The following is a 19,186-nucleotide window of genomic DNA, read 5'->3' on the forward strand; positions in this document are numbered from 1 at the left end:
ATTTAGGTTTAGATGAGGCATTTTTCTAACCTACTTTTGCAGTTTAATAAACACCCTTGAACTGTGATCACTTGTGTCTGTCTATTCTTGATACCATGAAATCCTTACACAGCCCAAAATCACATAAACCTCTTAGAGCTACTAGCAGTGCTCAAAGCCCTACAAGCTTTTCAAGTGCAGCTGTCAGGTCAGACAGTCCAAATCCTTATGAACAGCACAGTTTTACATAAACAAGCAAGGGGGGTGGCACACACTCTCAAAGTCTGGCCAGGCTAGCACAAAAAATGTGGAAGTGGGCACTCAAGCGGAACATGTTCCTAACATGTTCCAGGGGAACTCATTTCTCTGGCGGACTCATTAAGCAGAGATCCTCTACCCGAAGAGCACGAGTGGCAGCTCAGGAGAAACATTGTAGACAATATGTTCTCCCTCTTGGGCTATCCTCCATTAGACTTGTTCGCCACAAGCCAAAACACACAATGCCCAGACTTTGCATCCAAGTTTCTCCAACCCAGATCCAATGGGAATGCCCTGTGGATGAACTGGTCAGGGAAATGTGCCTACACTTTTCCCCCCAACACTGCTACTGAGCTGGAGAGTGAATAAGATACACCAGGAACAAGTGATACTAATCCTAGTTGCTCCTATATGGGTGAGACAACCTTGGTTTCTGCATCTGTGCAAACTGGCGATGTGCAATTCAATCAAACTTCCGTGCCCCTTCAAAATGCTCACCCAACACTGTGGGTCAACGTTATGCCCACATCCTCAATCCATGAACTTGGCAGCTGTCTCCTGAAGTCATAGAGTTTGGCCATTTAATGCTACCTCGAAGGTGTATGGAAGTCCTCAAGGAGGCACACAAACCAAACACCAGACACTTGTTTTTTTTAACAAATGGAAACGATTTGTAATATGGTGCCAGTCAAAAAATGTAAACCTGATTGAATGTACTCGATCACACATTTTTCATTACATGCTCCACTTACTAGACTCCGGTCTAGTATTCAACTCCATCAAGGTTCACCTAGCAGCTCTATCCGCGTATACCACTTCTCAAAGCAAGGTGTCCTGGTGGAAAGTCCCTGTCATTAAGGCATTCATGGAAGGAATAAAAAGGCTTTACCCCCCAGTTCAACCACCTGTCAGGTTGGGATCTAAGTGTGGTACCCCCAAAGCTCACAGGTCCCCCCTTTGAGCCTATGCACAAATCCAGCCTTAAACACCTAACATACATAATGGCTTTTCCGGTGGCCATCACCTCCATAAGAAGAGTCAGTGAATTACAAGCTTTGTCAGTGCAAGACCCATTCTTTGTTATACACAAAGACAAGTTGGTACTAAGAACACACCATAGGTTCTCACCTAGGTTCATATCCAAGTTCCATGTCAACCAGTCCATTGAACTACCCGCTTTCTTTCAAAACCCTTCAAGCTCAGCTGAGAAAAACATCCATACACTTGATGTAAGGAGAGCGTTTCGTTACTATGTAAACAAAGTAAAACCTCTACGAAAAACAGACCAATTGTTTGTCACTGTAGCTTCCGGCAGGGAAGGGATCATGTTTCATGAAACGCCATCTGCAGATGAATAGTGAAATGCATACAGCTCTGCTGCTCTCTATCAACCAAAACTCTGCCTTTCACACCGAGAGCTATCTTTATCAGGGGCACAGGAGCTACTTTGGCCTTCATTACAAACGTCCCGCTGGATGCCATTTGCAAAGCAGCTACATGGAGCTGTATTCTTACTTTTACTGAGCACTACTGCATTGACACGCACTCTAAAGCAGATTTGCAGGTCCGACAAGCAGTGCTAAAACCTTCTCACAACCCACCACCTTCTCCAGACACGCTTGCTAATCTATACACAGAATGTGATCTAAGCAGATCCACAAGCCTCAGAAAGGATACATTACTCACCGTAATCATATTTCTGATGCTTGTATCTGCTTGGATTCACATGCCTCCACCCTTCCTCCCCTGCGGAGTAGAAGGTGCATAGATGTTTTCTGGCTTTATCTGTTCTTATCTACGTTATTACATCTGTACTCACGCTACACTTCATGCTACCTCATGTCAGAAACAAAACAATCTGAGGGACCTAGAGGCGTGAATGACTATGGATACAGTGGACGTGTCACTAGGGATAGTATTACTGGCACGCCCTGTCGATGTCCCTTTTTGAGTTTCGAAAACAAAAAATGCAATACTCTGCGGCTACCACTAGATGTCAGCCTATGCATAGCATGTGAATCTAAGCCGATACAAGCATCAGAAATACAATTACGATGAGTAATTTATCAAATATATTATACTTCATTTACGCCCACCATATGCAAAATAACTAAATAAAACAATCTTCGCCAATACCCACCTCTGCAGAAAGAGCACAGAATATGCAAGAGATGAAAGATGCACTGTGGTTAAGGAAACTGGGTGGAAAAGGCAATCAACAATCACAGTGTTTGTAAAAGGATGTGTCTTGTGCGAGAAAAACAGATAAAAGGTGACTTAACCTGTCTCTTGGGACCAAGGATGTCTCAGCGGGCAGTTTGGAGTCAATAATACCTTCTTGCAGTTCTTGGCAATTCAATACCGTTGAATCAGGCTTCTTGGAGCTGTGAGAACAGTTCAAATATCGAGAGAGTGCCAAAAGCAGCATCAAAGGGTCCTGGTGGTTCGAATATGTTGAGCGTCCCCAAAACACCGCTCGAAGCTGTTAGGCGCCAAAAATAAGGGATTTTGACTATTCTGGCTCTCGGGTTACTGTGAGTCCCAATCCAGGGGCTTAGGCACTAGCTAAATCCTTGTTCTCGTTCTCCCAAACATGGGGGCGGCTAGAGAAGATATGCAGGGATCCTTCACCTATAGTTAGTTCCTTGGAACTAGTGTAGCTATCAGAGAGGCATGTGTTGATCCGGCAACAGGTCACCTCCAATGTGCCCTGGTGATGGTTAGGAAGCATAACTTGCCTCTGCCTTGCACAACCTGCCTTCACCTCACAATTGGATGACTCTGGAATTGACTGCTCTCACAGCAGGGTCCAAACAAATTCTTCTTGAAGTCCAAAGATGATTTAAAGAAGGAGTGGAGACCCCCTATTTTATTGGCAATGGTCCACAGGTGAATGGGCAAAACCAAGCTGGCTTTAAGGGGTCCAATCCCTGGCCTTGTGACAAGTAATCATTACCATCTGACATCATACACAAAGTGCTTTGTGCTAAAGAAAGTGGAGGAGACAAGAACGAAGAAACACCCTGTTGTGATCTTCGTCCTTTTGTGCAGGGTGTTCCCTTTCATTCCTGGTTCCCAGGACAGCTCTTGCTGAGTATTTCCTGGGCTGGAGAGAGGGATTACCCGACCTGAAACCTAAATGCAGGCTCTGCACTGCAGTGACTTGGCTTTCACAGCAGCTGTCGAACAAGGCACCCATGACCTCTGAAACTGCTCTGTGCCACTAGAGGGATCAGGCGACTGATGTCAACCCTCAACCGCCGAAACATAATTACCCCTGCGCTCTGATTTACACAGGTAAGCGGTGTGCACTGCGTTGGATTTACACTAGTGGCCTACGTAGACCCCTAATTTACCTAACCTAGCTTAGACTCTAGATTCACAATCACCTTTGTTGTCCTTCACAGAGTACCCTCAAAAAAGAATACGATTGAAGTACTTGTTTTAAGTCTTAAAGTGTTTGTGTGTTCTCTGCAACTTCAATGAATTAACAATGTGATTCATGCTGGACTTGCACATGGTTAATGTTCAGTTCATAAGATGTGATGACAATTTTCTTCATGTAGCATTGTTCAAATATTCAACTTGGATATCAGTGTATGTTTTCTAGATGACACTTGGCATTGACATAATTGCTTTCTTGGTTTTCCTTGGTATGTGCATTAATTTATTTGATGCTTTTTTACATATTTTATACTTTCCTTAATAAATGTGAAGTTAAAACACAAATGTTAGGATCCAGTGTAGTGTGAATTTGCTCAAACCCAATAGAGAACCAATATAATGACTTACATAATGTGTAAATAATAAACATAATGTATTGCTTTTCCTTGAGACACACACAAAGTTACTTACTCCGTTGCCAAGTAACCTCATGGTTTTTCCTACCGGGACACTTCTTTTTTGCATTTGACTGATGTAATAGGGCACACATGTATGTTATGCATTTGGCATCAAGCTTATGGATGGGAGGGGGGGGGGGGTTCTGTCCCACTGGAGAGTGGGAGCTGCAGGTCATGGGGCTGATACAGCAGGGTCCAAGTGTTTGTTATGCGTTTAGCATATCGCGTATGAAAGGGGTTCTGATTATCAGGCCGCCCTTTCTGAGGTGGAATTACCTGCATCATTTTATGAATTCATAACAGTAGAAAAGAGGGCTTTTACACTCTTGCCAGATGGCAATTCCTCTTGCCCACAAGCTACCAGGGAATCTGACAGATCCTCAAGATGAATGTATCTGCTGAGGCCATTTGCATTGGAGTGCTGCAACCCAGGATTGTGTCGGATATCTATGTCCAATCCCTGTCGGAACATTGCCCAATGCAACAACTTGGGATTTTCTCCCTGCATAGCCATAAGCCACCTAAGAGGTCTGTGATCAGTTTGGACAGTGAAGTGAGAGCCAAAAATGTAGGGTTTCAGCTTGCGTACTCCCCAACCTACTGCAAAAGTCTCTCTTTTTAAAATGTGGCCTAGTTACGCTCTCACTTGGACAAGTGCCTCCTCAGATACACACACCATTATTCGACCCATTTAGAGTTCAGCTGCACTAACACTGTGCCAATTCCGAATTCACAAGCGTCTGAAGGATGAATTCCTGCCTATAATTTGGGATCTTCAGAACCTCGCACAAGCCATCTTTCAAACTCTGGGTGGATATTTGGCCGGTGGAAACCAAGGTGACTTTCTTCTGAAACCTTTTCAGGGTAGCATCTATAAGGCAAGGGTCTGATTCCCCTTGATGAAAGACCTGTTGTAACTGGTATGGCCAAAGAAGACTCTCACTTGTCTGGTCTGGGTAGGGTGGATATCCCAATCCATCACTGCCTGAACCTAGGCCTGGAGATGGTTTCATACCACCACCCACTTGGTGTCCTAGCTGGCACTTGGATGGCTTCATAGTCAAGCCCGCCTTCTGCATGGTTTGAAGCACCTGTTTCGGGAGGGATAGATGGTCTTCCCAGGTATGGCTGAAGACAGCAACATCATCTAGATAGACAATGAGAAAATCATCCAACTCAGATACGACCAGATTCAACATCCTCTGAAAGGTGACAGTTTATTTTTTAACCCAAAGGGCATCACAGTGAACTTCTAGCACCCTTCTTTAGTAAAAATGCCCTTTCCTTTGCTTTTGTCAGTTAGGAAGATTTGCCCATACCCTCCTGAGAGTTCAAAGGTACTAATAAACTTGGCAGCACATTATCTGTAAATAAGCTCACATGCCCTAGGTATGGGGTGAGCATATGTCTTGGTGGCAGAATTGAACCTACTGTAGTCCACACAAAAGCAGACATTGGTCTCCCCACTACTGGATTATTTAGGTATCAGTACCACAGAACTAGCACGTGGGCTGTGGGAAGGCTTAATCACTCCCAAGTCCAACATTTTGGAGACTTCCTCCTTGATGGTGTCCTTTACCTTATCAGACATCCTCTGAAGTCTGCTCTTCACTGGCTTAATGTCTTCTGTGTCAAAAATCAGTGTTTCCTAGAGTCCGCGAGAACAGACATGCGTATTGCCCCTGCAGCTACCAGCCATGCCGCAATTACTCTTCGCTTAGATATTAACTCTCCCAAAGACCCATTGGTGGACTCTGAATGCAACAAGTCTGGGAGGGTCTCAGCCTCCTCCTCAGTCTTGTCATCAGTCACGAGAGCCGACACCAAGTCATCCCAGCGGTAGAGAGGCTTCAGACGGTGGACATAAAAGACCCTGTGTGTCTGCCTTGGAGCCTTTGTGTCAATGAGGTTGTTAATCTCCGTAATGTTTTCCAGAACCACATAAGGCTTAAATCACTTGTCATCAGTTGTGCTGGGCTTGGCCGGTCCCAAAATGCAGGCCTTCTGTACTGGAGTATATTCTGTTACAGTGGCTTTCTGGTCATGCCAGTGCTTCCTGAGATACTGACTGACCTTCATATTTTGAGTGCTCCACTATGATCCACTATGTTGTGGAAAGGAGTTATGGGATAGCTCTGCCATCCTTCCTGCCCCAGATTTAATGGGCTCCTAACAGGAGCTGAAAGGGCCTGAACGCTACACTGCTCTGTGGCACCTTAATGTAGGCAAACAGAGGGCATGGTAACAATATATCCAATGTCCTTCTTAGGTGCCCTTCCAAGTCACCTATCATGCCTTCCAGGGTCTTGTTGAACTGCTCAACAAGCCCATTGGTTTGTGGATAGTCAATTAACAATGCAATCTCAAAAAGTGCAGTATCTCTATACCCTTGTTAGTTAATGATCTCTGTCCATGCTCCTTGAAAAGCTTTGTAAAGCCACCATATAATGAAACCATGGCAAAAGCAGGTATGCAGCATGCTTTTCATTTTATGGGCTGTCCTCTCAGAGATCGGGAGGATCTGTCAGAAACTACCATATGCACAAGGTGTGATCTGTCCCCAATGGGTCTTCTTAAGCCAGGAAGGCACCATCTCAACTAATAACGATTTGCTGTACAGTAGGGAGAGGAAGGAGAAGAGAGACTGCCTTTCCGGAGTAAGGTAGGGTTGAATGATTTGTACACTAAAATGTATACTTTTATACAATTTGGTATGATTTCTGGGTTAAGTGTTGCATACATGTGTTTGGGCAGTTTTGAGCCTGACTCCAGATGCCTTGAAAAGACATATGTGATGGTCATGTGGGCTCCCTTTGATTACCTGTTTTCTTTCTTATGGACTCAAAGGTGGGGGCAACTGCAAAGGTACCCCTTAGTTTTCCTGGGTCATTATCCTGATACTGGTGATTTTTCTGGTTGTGACTGGTTTCAGTGTACTTTTATATAGTGGATGCACAGGTTTTGATTGTTTTACTTACAGGCCAACCTGGCGAGCCTCTAAAGTATTTAGGATTCTGTATAGGGAATAGTCTAGTCCAGCCAAAGGGAGAAAAGCTGACCAGTTCACAAAGTGCTCAATCCTACCACCAAGTAAGAAATACAGGCCTTTCTAGATGTGGTAGAGCAGACTTTATTTCTCTCCAAGATTCTCCACAATAGTAAGCCCCCTGACTGACAAGTTAAAAGATGACTTGCCTCCCTGATTAACCGTCCAAGCTCCGAGCCAACTCCCCTAAAGTGGGTTTGGGCATAGTATTATCTCAGGATAGACAGATCCTTGATTATCTTATCCCCTATATGAATGCACGCGTTTTCCTCTGGAAAAACCATAGGCGTTCATAGAAATGAGATTATTGGGATGAAGTGGCCTTAAAGGTACTCTGCAGTGGGAATTTCAGCTGATCGCAGATCACACTCTATGAACCTGGCTGTCATGCAGTAAATGCAGCAACTCATGGATCATACAGTGCTTTTCGAGCCTCCAGCCAATCATCTTCTCTGAAAACCATTCCAAGCGCAAACTAACAAGTAATCCGTAATGCAACACCTGGTGATGGTACACAGGGATTTCCCCAGTATTCCCTTAGGTAAGGTGAGAGGGTCATGGCCGTTCCACCTAGCTCAGAACACACATGTTCCAGAGAAACATATACTATATAAGACTGTTTCACATAACATGTGACTAAGGACCTCGAAATGTCTGGGGGTTGCGGGGGTGGAGTTGCCACTCTCCCTTTAAAAATAAACCTCAAGAAAATATGCCTTAGAACAAGTGTGGTGAATAGTTAAACTGCAACATTGATTTGTCCTGTAGTTTTGTTCCCGTTCCCAGCTTCTTGTTGGTGATGTGGGTTCTTGAACGACAGAACGCAGGTTTGTGAGCCCTGACATGGAACATGTCCGAAACACTGTCTTGTTGTATAGGCGCCTTATAAATATCCAATGAATAAATAAGGAGAAACGCAACACTGCCTCAGGGAACATGCTTGCTTTGTGGACACTTGAGTGCCATACAGGTGTTCAGAACATAGAGGGAGTCACTTACTACTGGTCCAGGCAGCAGAAACGTGATTAGTAGGCCATGATGACGGCACTTTCTGATCCAAACATGGCAGGCAGGTTTTTTTTTATAGAGTCAAGCCCATGGTGCAGGCGGTATATTGTTATCAAATCAGGCACAGCACCTGGGTTGAGAGAAACTCTAAGACAGGCACCTGGAGAGGGTTTGGACCCCTTTAGAGATGGCATGATCTGAATTAGGGTTGCGACGATGTCCCCGCCTAGCTGCCAGTGTGGGGTGACTTCATGTGACTGAAAGCCTTATGGGATGTCAAGTCTTGGGCGGTAGGGGGAAAGATCATCTGGTCTCCCCCACAGCTCAGGGGGTAGGTTGGCAAGGGATTACCACATTATCCCTATGGACCCCTTAAGAGGGACCCTTAGAAATATTCATGCCAATCCTTTGCACACTTTTCATGTGCACCTGTAGTTTTTTTATCATGCATCAGACTGCGGAAATCCTACCCTGGAAATGATTGTCTCAAAGATGTGCACTGCATACACTCCCGACAGTCAAAAAAACATGGAGCACAGAGAAGCCCTGCCAGCTCTTCTCTCCCCTCATGAAGTGTGGCGTGTTTGGGAATCGCTCATACATGAATGCAAAACATGAACTCAAGATTGTGCACTGGCCTGATAAAGACTTTTACCGTTAAGCAGGACAAAGCCAAGGAAGGTAATCCAACACACTAGAATTGGGTCTGTGCTCACCCACCAATCCCAAGAGCAAGCCAATTCTGCTTCCAGGTGCCACAGGTAATGGTAGATCCGGTCCAGGGGGAGGGGACTGACTGGTATATACATTCGGGTAGAGAAAGGATAGTGACAGACATTTGAAGTTGCAGAGCAGTGACCAGCAAAGAGGAAGAGTCACATAAGCAGTGGAAGGTACAGGAGTAGGGGGTGCAGAGGAAGTTTCAGGTTCAGGCGGAGCGGGAGGTGCAGGAGGGGGTAGATGTACAGAAGAAGTGGAATGTGCTGGGATGGCAGCACATAGAGTTGAAGATACAAAGGAGAAGAGGGAGCAGAAGAGGTTGGAGGATGTTAAGATCAAGTAAGAGGCGAGAGAGCAGAAGAGGTGAAGATTAAGGAAGAAGGGAGGGAACAAGAGGTTTAAAGAAGTGAAGATAAAGGCAGAGGAAGTTGAAGGTGCAGAAGTGTAGAGAAATCATCCGACCGCATGCATGCACAAGGACAAAATCAAACAGGGTGTCAGCCCCAGATATCAGCTCAGCTCATGTAGATGCAAGGGGAAGTGACATGGCGATTAACCTGGTCAGAGGTCTGCCTGCAAATTTAAACAAATCAATCATATTTGGTAACAGTTTTTCCCACACACCTGAGAGACATTAAGGAGTGAAAGTCCCGGAAGATGAGGCCAGACCCCTACAAAAAGGACAAGATTTGGCTCAAGGGTGTGGGAGTCCAGCGAGAGCAGAGGTGCAGAGGAATGTTGTGGGTCTAAGAGAAGCTGAGAGGAGCAGGCTGAAGGAAAAAAGGAAGAGGCAAAAATATATCAAGTAGAGATGGCGAGAATCCAAAGGAGGTAGTGAGACCGCAGAGGAGATATCAGGAGGAGATGGTAAATCAACAGGAGAGATATCAGTAGGTGGGGGAGAAACTGATGGAGGAGGTGGAGGAGATCAGGTGAGGATGCGAGACAGCAGCGGAAATATTGTTAGGTGGTGGGAAGGCAGAATCGTCTGAGACGAAGCAAAGGTTCCCCAGGTAGGCTATATGTCTGGTGGGCCGGTTTATTGGATGGGATGAGGTACAGGCACATGATGAGGTGACAGGAGGTAACATGAGTGCAGAGTAGAGTAATAAAATGTATAGGAGTGAAAGCAATAGGGAATAGAGGAGGGTGCCCAAGGAACAGGATTATTGCAGAGGTGCAAGGAAAGTAGCCAGAAGGGGGAGTTGACTATCAATAAGAAATTCCCTAGACCAGAGCTAGACAAACCTTCAACCAAGTTAACCGACTCAAGGCCCAGTGGTAAGCCTTGCGGGCCTAAACTTGGTGGTCCAAGCCTCTTTCCAGTTGTCATCATCTTGACCATGCAACACATGCCTGCTGAAACAGGATCCTACTTCAAAAGTGAGGTACGAGAACAAATGATTATTGGACACCTGGAAAGACGTGATCGAGATACTTAATCCCCTCAAAGTGTGAGTGACTGAAACCCCCGAGGATTGCTGGGAGGGGGCCTGGACGTGAGACTGTTGAAAGCCTAGGTTCTTTTCTTTGATTTGTTTAGGAACCCTAGAAATAGCCATCCATCTATTTTGTTTATAAGTTGATTCCTTTTTATGTGCTTTCCAAAATAAACCCCTTTGAACCTCAAGTTCCAATACTTCTTTCTCATTAGTCACCACGTTGTTTTGTGACAGGTGACTGATCCAAGCAGGCCAAGCATTAGGACAGACCAGGTCAAGAGTAGAGGCGGGTCTGCTGAGAGTCTGGGCCCAGAGGCTGACAGGAGCCCATCATTGATAAAGTAAGCTAGAGAACCACCAACTGGGGGCACCAAATCAGATCCTAGCAAGTGCTCCAATAGCACCAGCCTAACCAAAAATATTGCATTGCCTGAGAACCCAGGTAGGGGTGTGTCAAAATCCTAAACCAAAGGACCCTGATGAGGAGAATACCTACGTCAATCATGCATAGGACAAAAGGGATCCAATACAGTGCTTGACCTAGTAGAATTATCCAGGCCATGTTGTTTTTCTGGCTCTGCCTTTGTCCAGTGATTTTCCACAGCCACCATCTTAGGCATTGCCTCAGTCATTGTTCCTTTAAAAAATTAAGTCATTATAGTTTGATGGTACGGCTATATTTTCTCCTTTGATATTGACTGTAGATGACCAGGATTCCATGCAGGTATCCCAGCAACACTGCTACAACCTCCAATGTTCACTGCTTTAATCTGACCATCTATAAACCAGGAAATTAAATTCTGTCTACTCCGGGGTAGTAAAGGTTTAAATGGTTTACTGGCTACCAGCTCCAACCCCTTCATACTGGACTTCCAATGGCAGAGTACTGGTAATGCCCAGTATAGGGCTCGAAAGTGGAAACTTGTAGATTATATGATATGACGGGTTATTTTTAAAGTGCTTAATACCCAGAGGTCTCTAAGCGCGGACCCAGGGATCAAATTTGTGTTTCTCCGTGTCGTCTTGCTTCCAAGGTGAGCACGTTGCCCCTGAGCTACCCTACTGAGACAGATTAATCAAAGTATCATTGGCATTTAAATAAATGTCCCCATGAAAACCTGAAAGAAAATATTAAAGTGCCGGCCAATAGCAACGAAAACAATCTGAAAAGAGAGCTCTTATTGACATCATAAGAACTTGGCTGAGCTGGAATGGAAAGCAACTAGCATGGTATATCTTGAACTAAAATTATAATCCGCTATTGGCAATTGGATTGCTATATGTAGGGATGCCTGCCTTTCCTGGAGGAGCAGGTAATAAACAGTGATGAACAATGGCAAACATTGTGAAAGTATCAAAGAGAAACAGCAGCCTCAACACCATGATCTGCTGCATATGGTTGAGGTATCGGTATGGGACTATCTGTTAATTGGGTGGAGGCTGCTTGTTCTCCTTGATTTTTTCACAACATTTTACACTGTTTATCACCTGGTCTTCCTGCGGAGATAGGAGTGTGGGTGGCCCCAGTATTTTGCTTTAGGGAATCTTTGACGGAATTTAATATTTATTTAATTTTATTGTTTGAAGCTCGGACCGAACTTGAGAGCATCGGAGAGTGGTAGAGAGTGTGTGTAGCCGGCATTTGGGCTGGCATCTTTTAACCATAGCACAGTACTGTGAGGTCTATGCATCAGTATGTGTGTTCATTGGGATTAGTCCTTGGTCAGGTGTTGTTGAAAGAGCTATATTTTGAGAGAATTGCCAAATTGGAGAATTGTGGACGCATTCCGAGCCGACACTGGGATCGAGTTTCAGAGGGTGAGTGCATGACAGGAGAAGGATTGTTTGCGAGTCGTCTCTTTGCGGATGAGTTGTGATTCAAGCCAGTTGTTCGATTTGCTGCACAGAGCATGTGCCACCAGATATGTGTCGCTTAGCCGCCATGTACGCTGGTGTGCTACTCATGACTGCTTTGTAGATGATACATATAGTCTGGAACAATATCCTGGCTTGGAGCGGAAGTCGAAGTTCGCATAGGATGGGGGGAATTCGGTCATATTTTTGTGCTCCTGTAATAAGATATGCTGCAGCATGGTAGACTGCTTTTAGTGAGCAGCTGGGGGCCCTGTCGGGAGAGCATTTCCCCCATCGATGTGCGAGACCACAAGGGCCTGCACTACGGTCTGCAAGTCCTGCAGGGGGATGAAGGGTTTGATTTTTCAAAGGGTAGAGATTCTGAGCAAGGCTATATGGGCCTTCTTGGCTATGTGTTTCTGGAAGGACAGATTGCTGTCAATTGTGTAGCCTAAGGATTTTGCTGAGTCTGAGAGTTGTGGATCAAATCCTTCTAGACGCATAGCATTGAGCCATTGTTGGACAAGTTGTTTTTTAGCAGGCAGACTGATAAGGATGAATTCCATCTTGGATGGGTTCAGTTTGAGGTAGGCAGTTGACATCCAGGACTGGATGATGGCTAGGTGATCGCAGAGACGAATTATGTCTTGTGCGCTATTTACGCTCATGTACAACTGAGTATCGTCTGCGTATTGGTGGAAGGCTATATTGGGATCTTTGAGGGGAGTGCCCATAGGCTCCTTGTAAAGGTTAAAAAGGATTGGTGAGAGGATGGAGCCTTGGTGAGAGGATGGACCTCCAGGTCTCTGAAGGAGACCTGGAGTCGGTTAGAACGCAACACGTTCACCTGGACAGCCTTGTGTCTGCCTGAGAGGTAGGAGGTAAACCAATTTAGGAAAGTGCCAGAGAACCCCATCCTGCCAGCAAGGAGGGAGAGAAAGATGCAGTGGTCGACAGTGTCGAATGCAGGCAAGAGATCAAGGATGACGAGGAGGCATGAGTCACTCTTATCCATGACTTGGAGAGCATCATCAGCCACCTGGATGGTGGCTGGCTCGATACTACACTTTGGGTGGAACCCTGACCGATATTCCTATAGGAGGTGGAGTTGTTCGATTCTGGTGAGTAGTTGTGTAGCAACTACTTTTTCCAGGATTTTGCCAATAAACGGGAGGTTCGTAATGGGCCTGTAGTTGGACAGGTCAGCTGGATCTAGGGTTGGTTTTTTCAAAATAGGTCCTACGAGACCAGTCTTGAGGGTGTCCGGGAATTATCCTTCTGCAAGGGAGGCATTGATGATGCTGAGAAGTGAATTGAGCTCCTTGAAGGCCTCCCATCATCCTCCCTTGTGCCCCTGAGAAGTGTCCTACACACGGTCGCACACTTCATCAAGTGTCTACGCAGATACGACCACATCACCCCAGCCCTCATTGACCTTCACTGGCTCCCACAGCACATACAAATCACATTAAAGTCTTGCTGCATCATCTATAAGGCAGTCGCCCTCAAGTCACCCAGCTGTCTCGCAGAGAAACTCAGCCTCTCCGGTGGACAGCGTACACCAGAAGCCAGGACACGTGCATACTTAAAATTTGCTGCTGGATAAAGTAAAGGACCAGAAAACAAGCCTTCTCTGCCTACGCCCAAAGACTATGGAACCTCTTCCCCGTCAGCATCAGACCTGCCCCCATGCTCCTACAATTCAGAAAAGAACTCAAGACCCACCTCTTCAAGGAGTCTCTCCTCCTCAACACCTAGGCTATCACATCACCCTTGCGCTACCTGACTTAATACACGCCGTCCGCCCGCTCCTTCCTGCCACCCTGTACAGATGTACCCCTCCTCTGTGTCCCTCTGTATCCTACCCCGCTGTATATCTGTACTGTTGTATACCTTTGTAAATTGCTCTGTTGCTTCTCAACGCTAGGCCCACGATCATTAAATACTATAATAATAATAATAATTGAGTGCGGGCCCGTCAATTGCTTAATGATGGAGACTGGAGTTATATCATCAGAGTAAGAAATAGATTTGAGGCAGGCAATCATTTTTAGGAGATCCAGGGGAAAGAGAGGAGTTAATTTGGTCCGTAGAGGCAGCATGTGTGCCGGGGTGCAGGGGATGCTAATGCTGTGAGAGGTTGATTTGTTGGTCTCATGGATTTTTCAATAAAAAACATGTTGATTCTATTGTATTTTTCCTGAGTTGCTGGAACCTCCGGGCTGGATGAGGGTTTGGAACAATGCTTTACTACTTCAAAGAGGGTGTTTACTCCCGTTAGAGGCTGCTGCAATGGTGATGGAGTAGTAAGCAGCTTTGGCTTCAGTAATCAGAATCGTACAGAGATTTGAGGTTGGTGAGGTCTCCCGAGTTCTGTTTTTTGCACCACCATTTCTCTAGGGCTCTGATTACGTTTTTGTTGGAGTCTAGCTAGGGTTGTGCCATTGGGTGGTAGTGTGGTCTTAGCCCGGCTGGATTTTAGGGAGGCATGAGTGTCCACCAGTTTCCTAGGAGTTGCTGGTTAATTCCAGGAGACCCGAGGCATTCCCTGTGGTGGGGAAGTCTGTAAAGTTTGCTTTTAGCTCATTGACCGGGAAGGTTTTGAATGAGCAGCATTGAGTGAGAGGGCATTTAGCCTGACCTTTGTGAGCCGTAGTCAAGTGGGTGACTGATAATGGGATAGCGGCATGGTCGGACCAGTCAAGTGGGATTGGGTCTGCACAGGTGATGCAGGGGGACATTTTGCGAATGTGCTAACTTGGCACAGGAGAGGAAGTTGGAGATATCTGCAATGAAAGAGTTACTCCTGTGAGGTGGTCTGTAGATGAGGTGGAAGGTGATGGATTCCTTGTGCAATAGAGGGAAACTGTAGGCAAATTATTCAAATGAGATTATTCTGGTAGAGGGGATGATGGAGCATGGACAATCGCTCATGTGGAGGATTGCCACTCTGCCTCCTGCCCTTCCTGGCCGGTCGGCATGTTGAATGCAGTAGCCTTGGGGTAGGAGGATGTTGAAAACATGTAAGGAGGTTGGGGTAAACCATGTTTCAAGGATGAACAGGGCATCAAGGTTGTTGTACAAGATGAGGTCATCGTTCTCTGCAGCGTGAGCGACTGCAGAGCGAGCATTGATCAGCATGAGATGGCATGTGCATGTGGTCGTGGGTGTTGGATGGGGCAAGGGCAATATTGATGAGGTTCGCTAGATTAGCTTGCTGCGGCTGCCCAGGGCACTTGGCCATTCGAATCCTAATGACAGTGGGGATGGACTGCGGAGGGGGAGACACATGGTGATGTATTTTGGTGAGTAGCAGTAGTAGAGATTAGTTAGTGGGTGAAATGCAGGATAGCAGTTCAGGCCCTTGGCCCTATCAGGTCCGAACAGGTGAGGTCCTTGTCTTCACCCATCCTTTGCTGAGGATGCCAGCGATAAGGCGCCTAAGGAGGACTGATTAAATAGGTGGTGGATGGAGCAACTCAGTGGCAGGGCCAGGACACATGACCAGCAGCCTACTCAATGTTGTCTGCCTGGAGCTGGCCTACAGTCCTTCAGTAGAGGCTTGAAAGACGCAAAAACTGAAGGTGGGCGTAGCAACTGAGTTGCAGGGCCTGATCACGTGACCAGCAGCCTACTCAAGGTTATTATAAGCAATGATGAAAGTACAAGTAGGTTTGAAATCCCAGCAATCTTCTATCATAGGGAAGAAGACTAGTTCATGGGCGTTTATGAGCCAGCTATGGTCTTGATCCTGGGTAGAGGGAGTGACTTTGACACCGAAAAGGAGGTGGCAAATACAATAATTGGATTCTCCTTCATAATGGAAAGGAAGGAGTAAGTGCAAACACAGGAGGAGAAGCAAAAAGGTTTGGAACCAGTTCTAACAGGCTAGTTGGCCTCCAAATAAGGGAGTGATGAATTTGACCAGAGCTTCTGGTGGCTCTTGGTTATCGTTAGTGTGCATGTACCAGATATAACTGATTGGAATATCACTCTACATTGGTTATGATGTCGTTGGCTTAGATTTGTTTTTGGGCTGTGAGAATGTCAAATTTACAGTGTGCTAACTGAGTTGTAAAGTGATAAGTGGGTCCAGTCCTGTGTCTACATTGTGTGCTGAGGGTGACACTACTGTTTATGATGCACTTGGTGAGTGTCATTCTTTCATGTTGTCAAAATAGTACTCAGTTGGTATAAGTGAATTCATGCTTACCTTTTTATTTCTTAGTTCTGAGGATTACCCTGAAATTGAGCGCCTCTTCCCAGAAGCTGATATCCAATACATCGAAGATGCTGGGCACTGGGTCCACTCAGATCAGCCACCACTGTTCATCACAGCCATTTGCAACTTCCTTCTATCCTTGTGAATACAGCATGCCAGGCCGCGACAGTGGCAGAACATATTGGGATCAGACTCGTGTTGGGATCCGACTGGCCTGGGATTGTGGTTCATCAGGATTAAAGATGATGCACAATATTGCAACTCTCAAACCATGAACCTTGCTAAACACAAACAAGAACAAGGAATGACTGTAGTTCCTGGAAGTGGTGCAGGCCACAACAACTTCTGGAGATGAGGGCTGCAGCCAAGTGGCAAGCGGATCCTGACTCTCACCTTCACTTGACAGTATTGCTTATTTATTGTGTGTGTTATTTGTTGTCGGAGTCAGGCAGCTTAAGCGGGCAGGACAATCAAGTCATTCCTTCAGGGTTACCTTATTTGGCCTTGACTGTCTTTGTTTGTAATGTATTTTCTTTTCCTAGTTCATGCATTTATGGCAAGGGTGCACTACTTGTTTGGCTGGAGGATGGAATGTACCACACAAGTCCCATACAGTGGGCCGAAATCTCCATGGGAATGAGCGGATGGTAGAGGCATCAGGTGCCCGAATTTGAGTTAAAAAAAACAACAGGATTTTAAGGTATACTGTTTAAGTGTTACAGTTTAAAAGTAATAAAAAAACAGTTTTAATGTCATTACCACTTGGATTTATTTGTATTATATGAATGAAATAATGTTTCTAAATAGAAGTAAAACTGCACGTATCATGATGCAAAGACAGAAGCTGGACCACAGAGGCTTTGTACACCTGACATGACAGACTCTAGGCCAGGTAATGCTTCATCATTAAAGTGCTATGATGCAGAGGGCCATAAACATTTTCCTTAATGACTGCAATCGGCCTATGGGCGAATGTTGTGCACCACTACTTTACAGACTTCCAGAAAGTATCTGTTGAAGTGCACGTTACTCTAAAGAATCCCACTGTAAAATCAATCTAAAGAACGTATGTAGTTATCACAGTGCTCATTAGCCATCTTAAGTTGTTTTTCCATCCTATCACAGGAGGATCTTTACAGCTGGGTTATTTACGCTATGGCTACACAGATTATTTTACACCTACTTTCCCATGATGCTTTGTGGCTTTTCACTATAGCTGAATTGTCTTTGTTTTTTCAAGAATCGAACTACTACTTCATGTCTTTAAATTATAGCATTTGTCCATTTTGACCTTTTTCTTTGAGGTAGACCACATTCTTTCTTGTTAATGGTCACCTGATTTATGTTTTAATGCCTGTTTTAAAACTATCTTTTTTTCATTTACTCATTGTTATGAGTTCATTCAAATACTGCACTTCCTACAACATAAATAATGGCTTTTCCGAACAGAGGCAAAACAAGGTGTTCAATGTTGTCTTCGATAATATGATGTGAAGAAATGGGATTCTTGTCTAGTGTTCATGTGTGGATCTTGGAGAAAAGGCTTTATATTTTTGCTTACACTACTACATAGCACCTCTCACTTTCCTTCTGACAGGAAGTGCAGCCTGGAAGGGCCAGACTTGAGGCGTATCCTCTTAACCAGAGCAAAAGGACACTTTGTCAGAAATAGCCTTGTTTTTATTAATTAACTCATTCAAGTGTAGGCCACTCTCCCTATGGGTAATGAATGTTATGTAGGTGAATATACAAAAGTTGACGCATCCCACTGTGTTAACCACACTTTCCACCAGATGGGTTTACTGGTTGTAAGGGTACTGTCCAGCAATGTGTCAGGGACACAAAAGTCCAGACATTTTGTTTTTAATTGCAGTGCAATTCAACAACCTGCATCCAAACTAAAAGCAACAACATCTAAGTGAGCAAACCAGTCTTCCTTTCTATGTCGCTAACAACTTTCAAGTACCTCATTTGGCCTTGGAAAGTAGATGTCCTGGGAAGGTGCAGTCTCTCCCTTCATGGGGTTCACTTCTGCTTCTATGTTATTAATGTACATTGAACCTGCTGCTGCTTTCAATCACATGACTTTAGCGTGCTATCTCTGAGACAGCCTTCAGGGGCTATCTTCCCTCTTTTCCAAAACAATACACCGAGTATTCCCATTCAAAAATGTTAATCCCACCTTTGTCCTGCTTATTGTGGCCACAATCGACATGCCATGCATACTGATGACAAGGCCTACCTCCAAAAGTCAGCACCAATTTGATAGTGCTAACAACTAAGCTGGCTGTGGCCACATAGTAGCAGCTCAAGCTATTGAACTTTTCTATTTCACTATTCATTCAGGTACACTATAATCAGAAGAATGTTTTAGTGCCCCCGCAAATGTTACTACTCCAATCCTCCACTGAGCACTTCCTACAAAAGAGAATACACAATTATTAACTAAGCCTAAACATTACACAAACCAACATGAAACAAACATTGGGCAAAGAGACTACAACATGGTAGAGCTCAGTAAAGCTCCCATCTTAAATGAGTATCCTCACTGCAGGAAGTGACATTAGAGGTAGGGCTTTTTCTCCAGAATGGGGTCTGGCATGGATTCACATGCTCATGAATATTCCCTGTCGTCAGGCTGGGAATCCTCAGTAAAGAAAAAATCAGTTTCAGTTTCGTTTCTGAACTGTCTTTCTACTAGTAACCAATCACTGGTCTCTGGGTCATGCTGCCCCAAGCCAATGACTGCTTTCTACCAAAGCCCCTCCTCTGGCAGCCATCTTCAGATTTTTACTGCACGTTCAAGTGTTGGGAG

The 19,186-nt window shown here is 45.1% G+C and overlaps 1 protein-coding gene across 1 annotated transcript in view; it reads left to right on the forward strand.

Annotated features, from left to right (window-relative positions):
• ABHD11 (abhydrolase domain containing 11) overlaps positions 1–17,126 on the forward strand; it is a 161,935-nt gene extending 144,809 nt beyond the window's left edge. The window contains exon 6 of the mRNA XM_069614828.1: positions 16,378–17,126. Within this exon, the coding sequence (XP_069470929.1) occupies positions 16,378–16,516 (139 nt within the window). The 3' untranslated portion in view covers positions 16,517–17,126. The remainder of the gene's footprint in view (positions 1–16,377) is intronic.
• The last annotated feature ends 2,060 nt before the right edge of the window (positions 17,127–19,186 follow it).

The sequence above is a fragment of the Ambystoma mexicanum genome, chromosome 9, assembly GCF_040938575.1.
Source record: "Ambystoma mexicanum isolate Mex_15411 chromosome 9, UKY_AmexF1_1, whole genome shotgun sequence".
NCBI lineage: Eukaryota > Metazoa > Chordata > Amphibia > Caudata > Ambystomatidae > Ambystoma > Ambystoma mexicanum.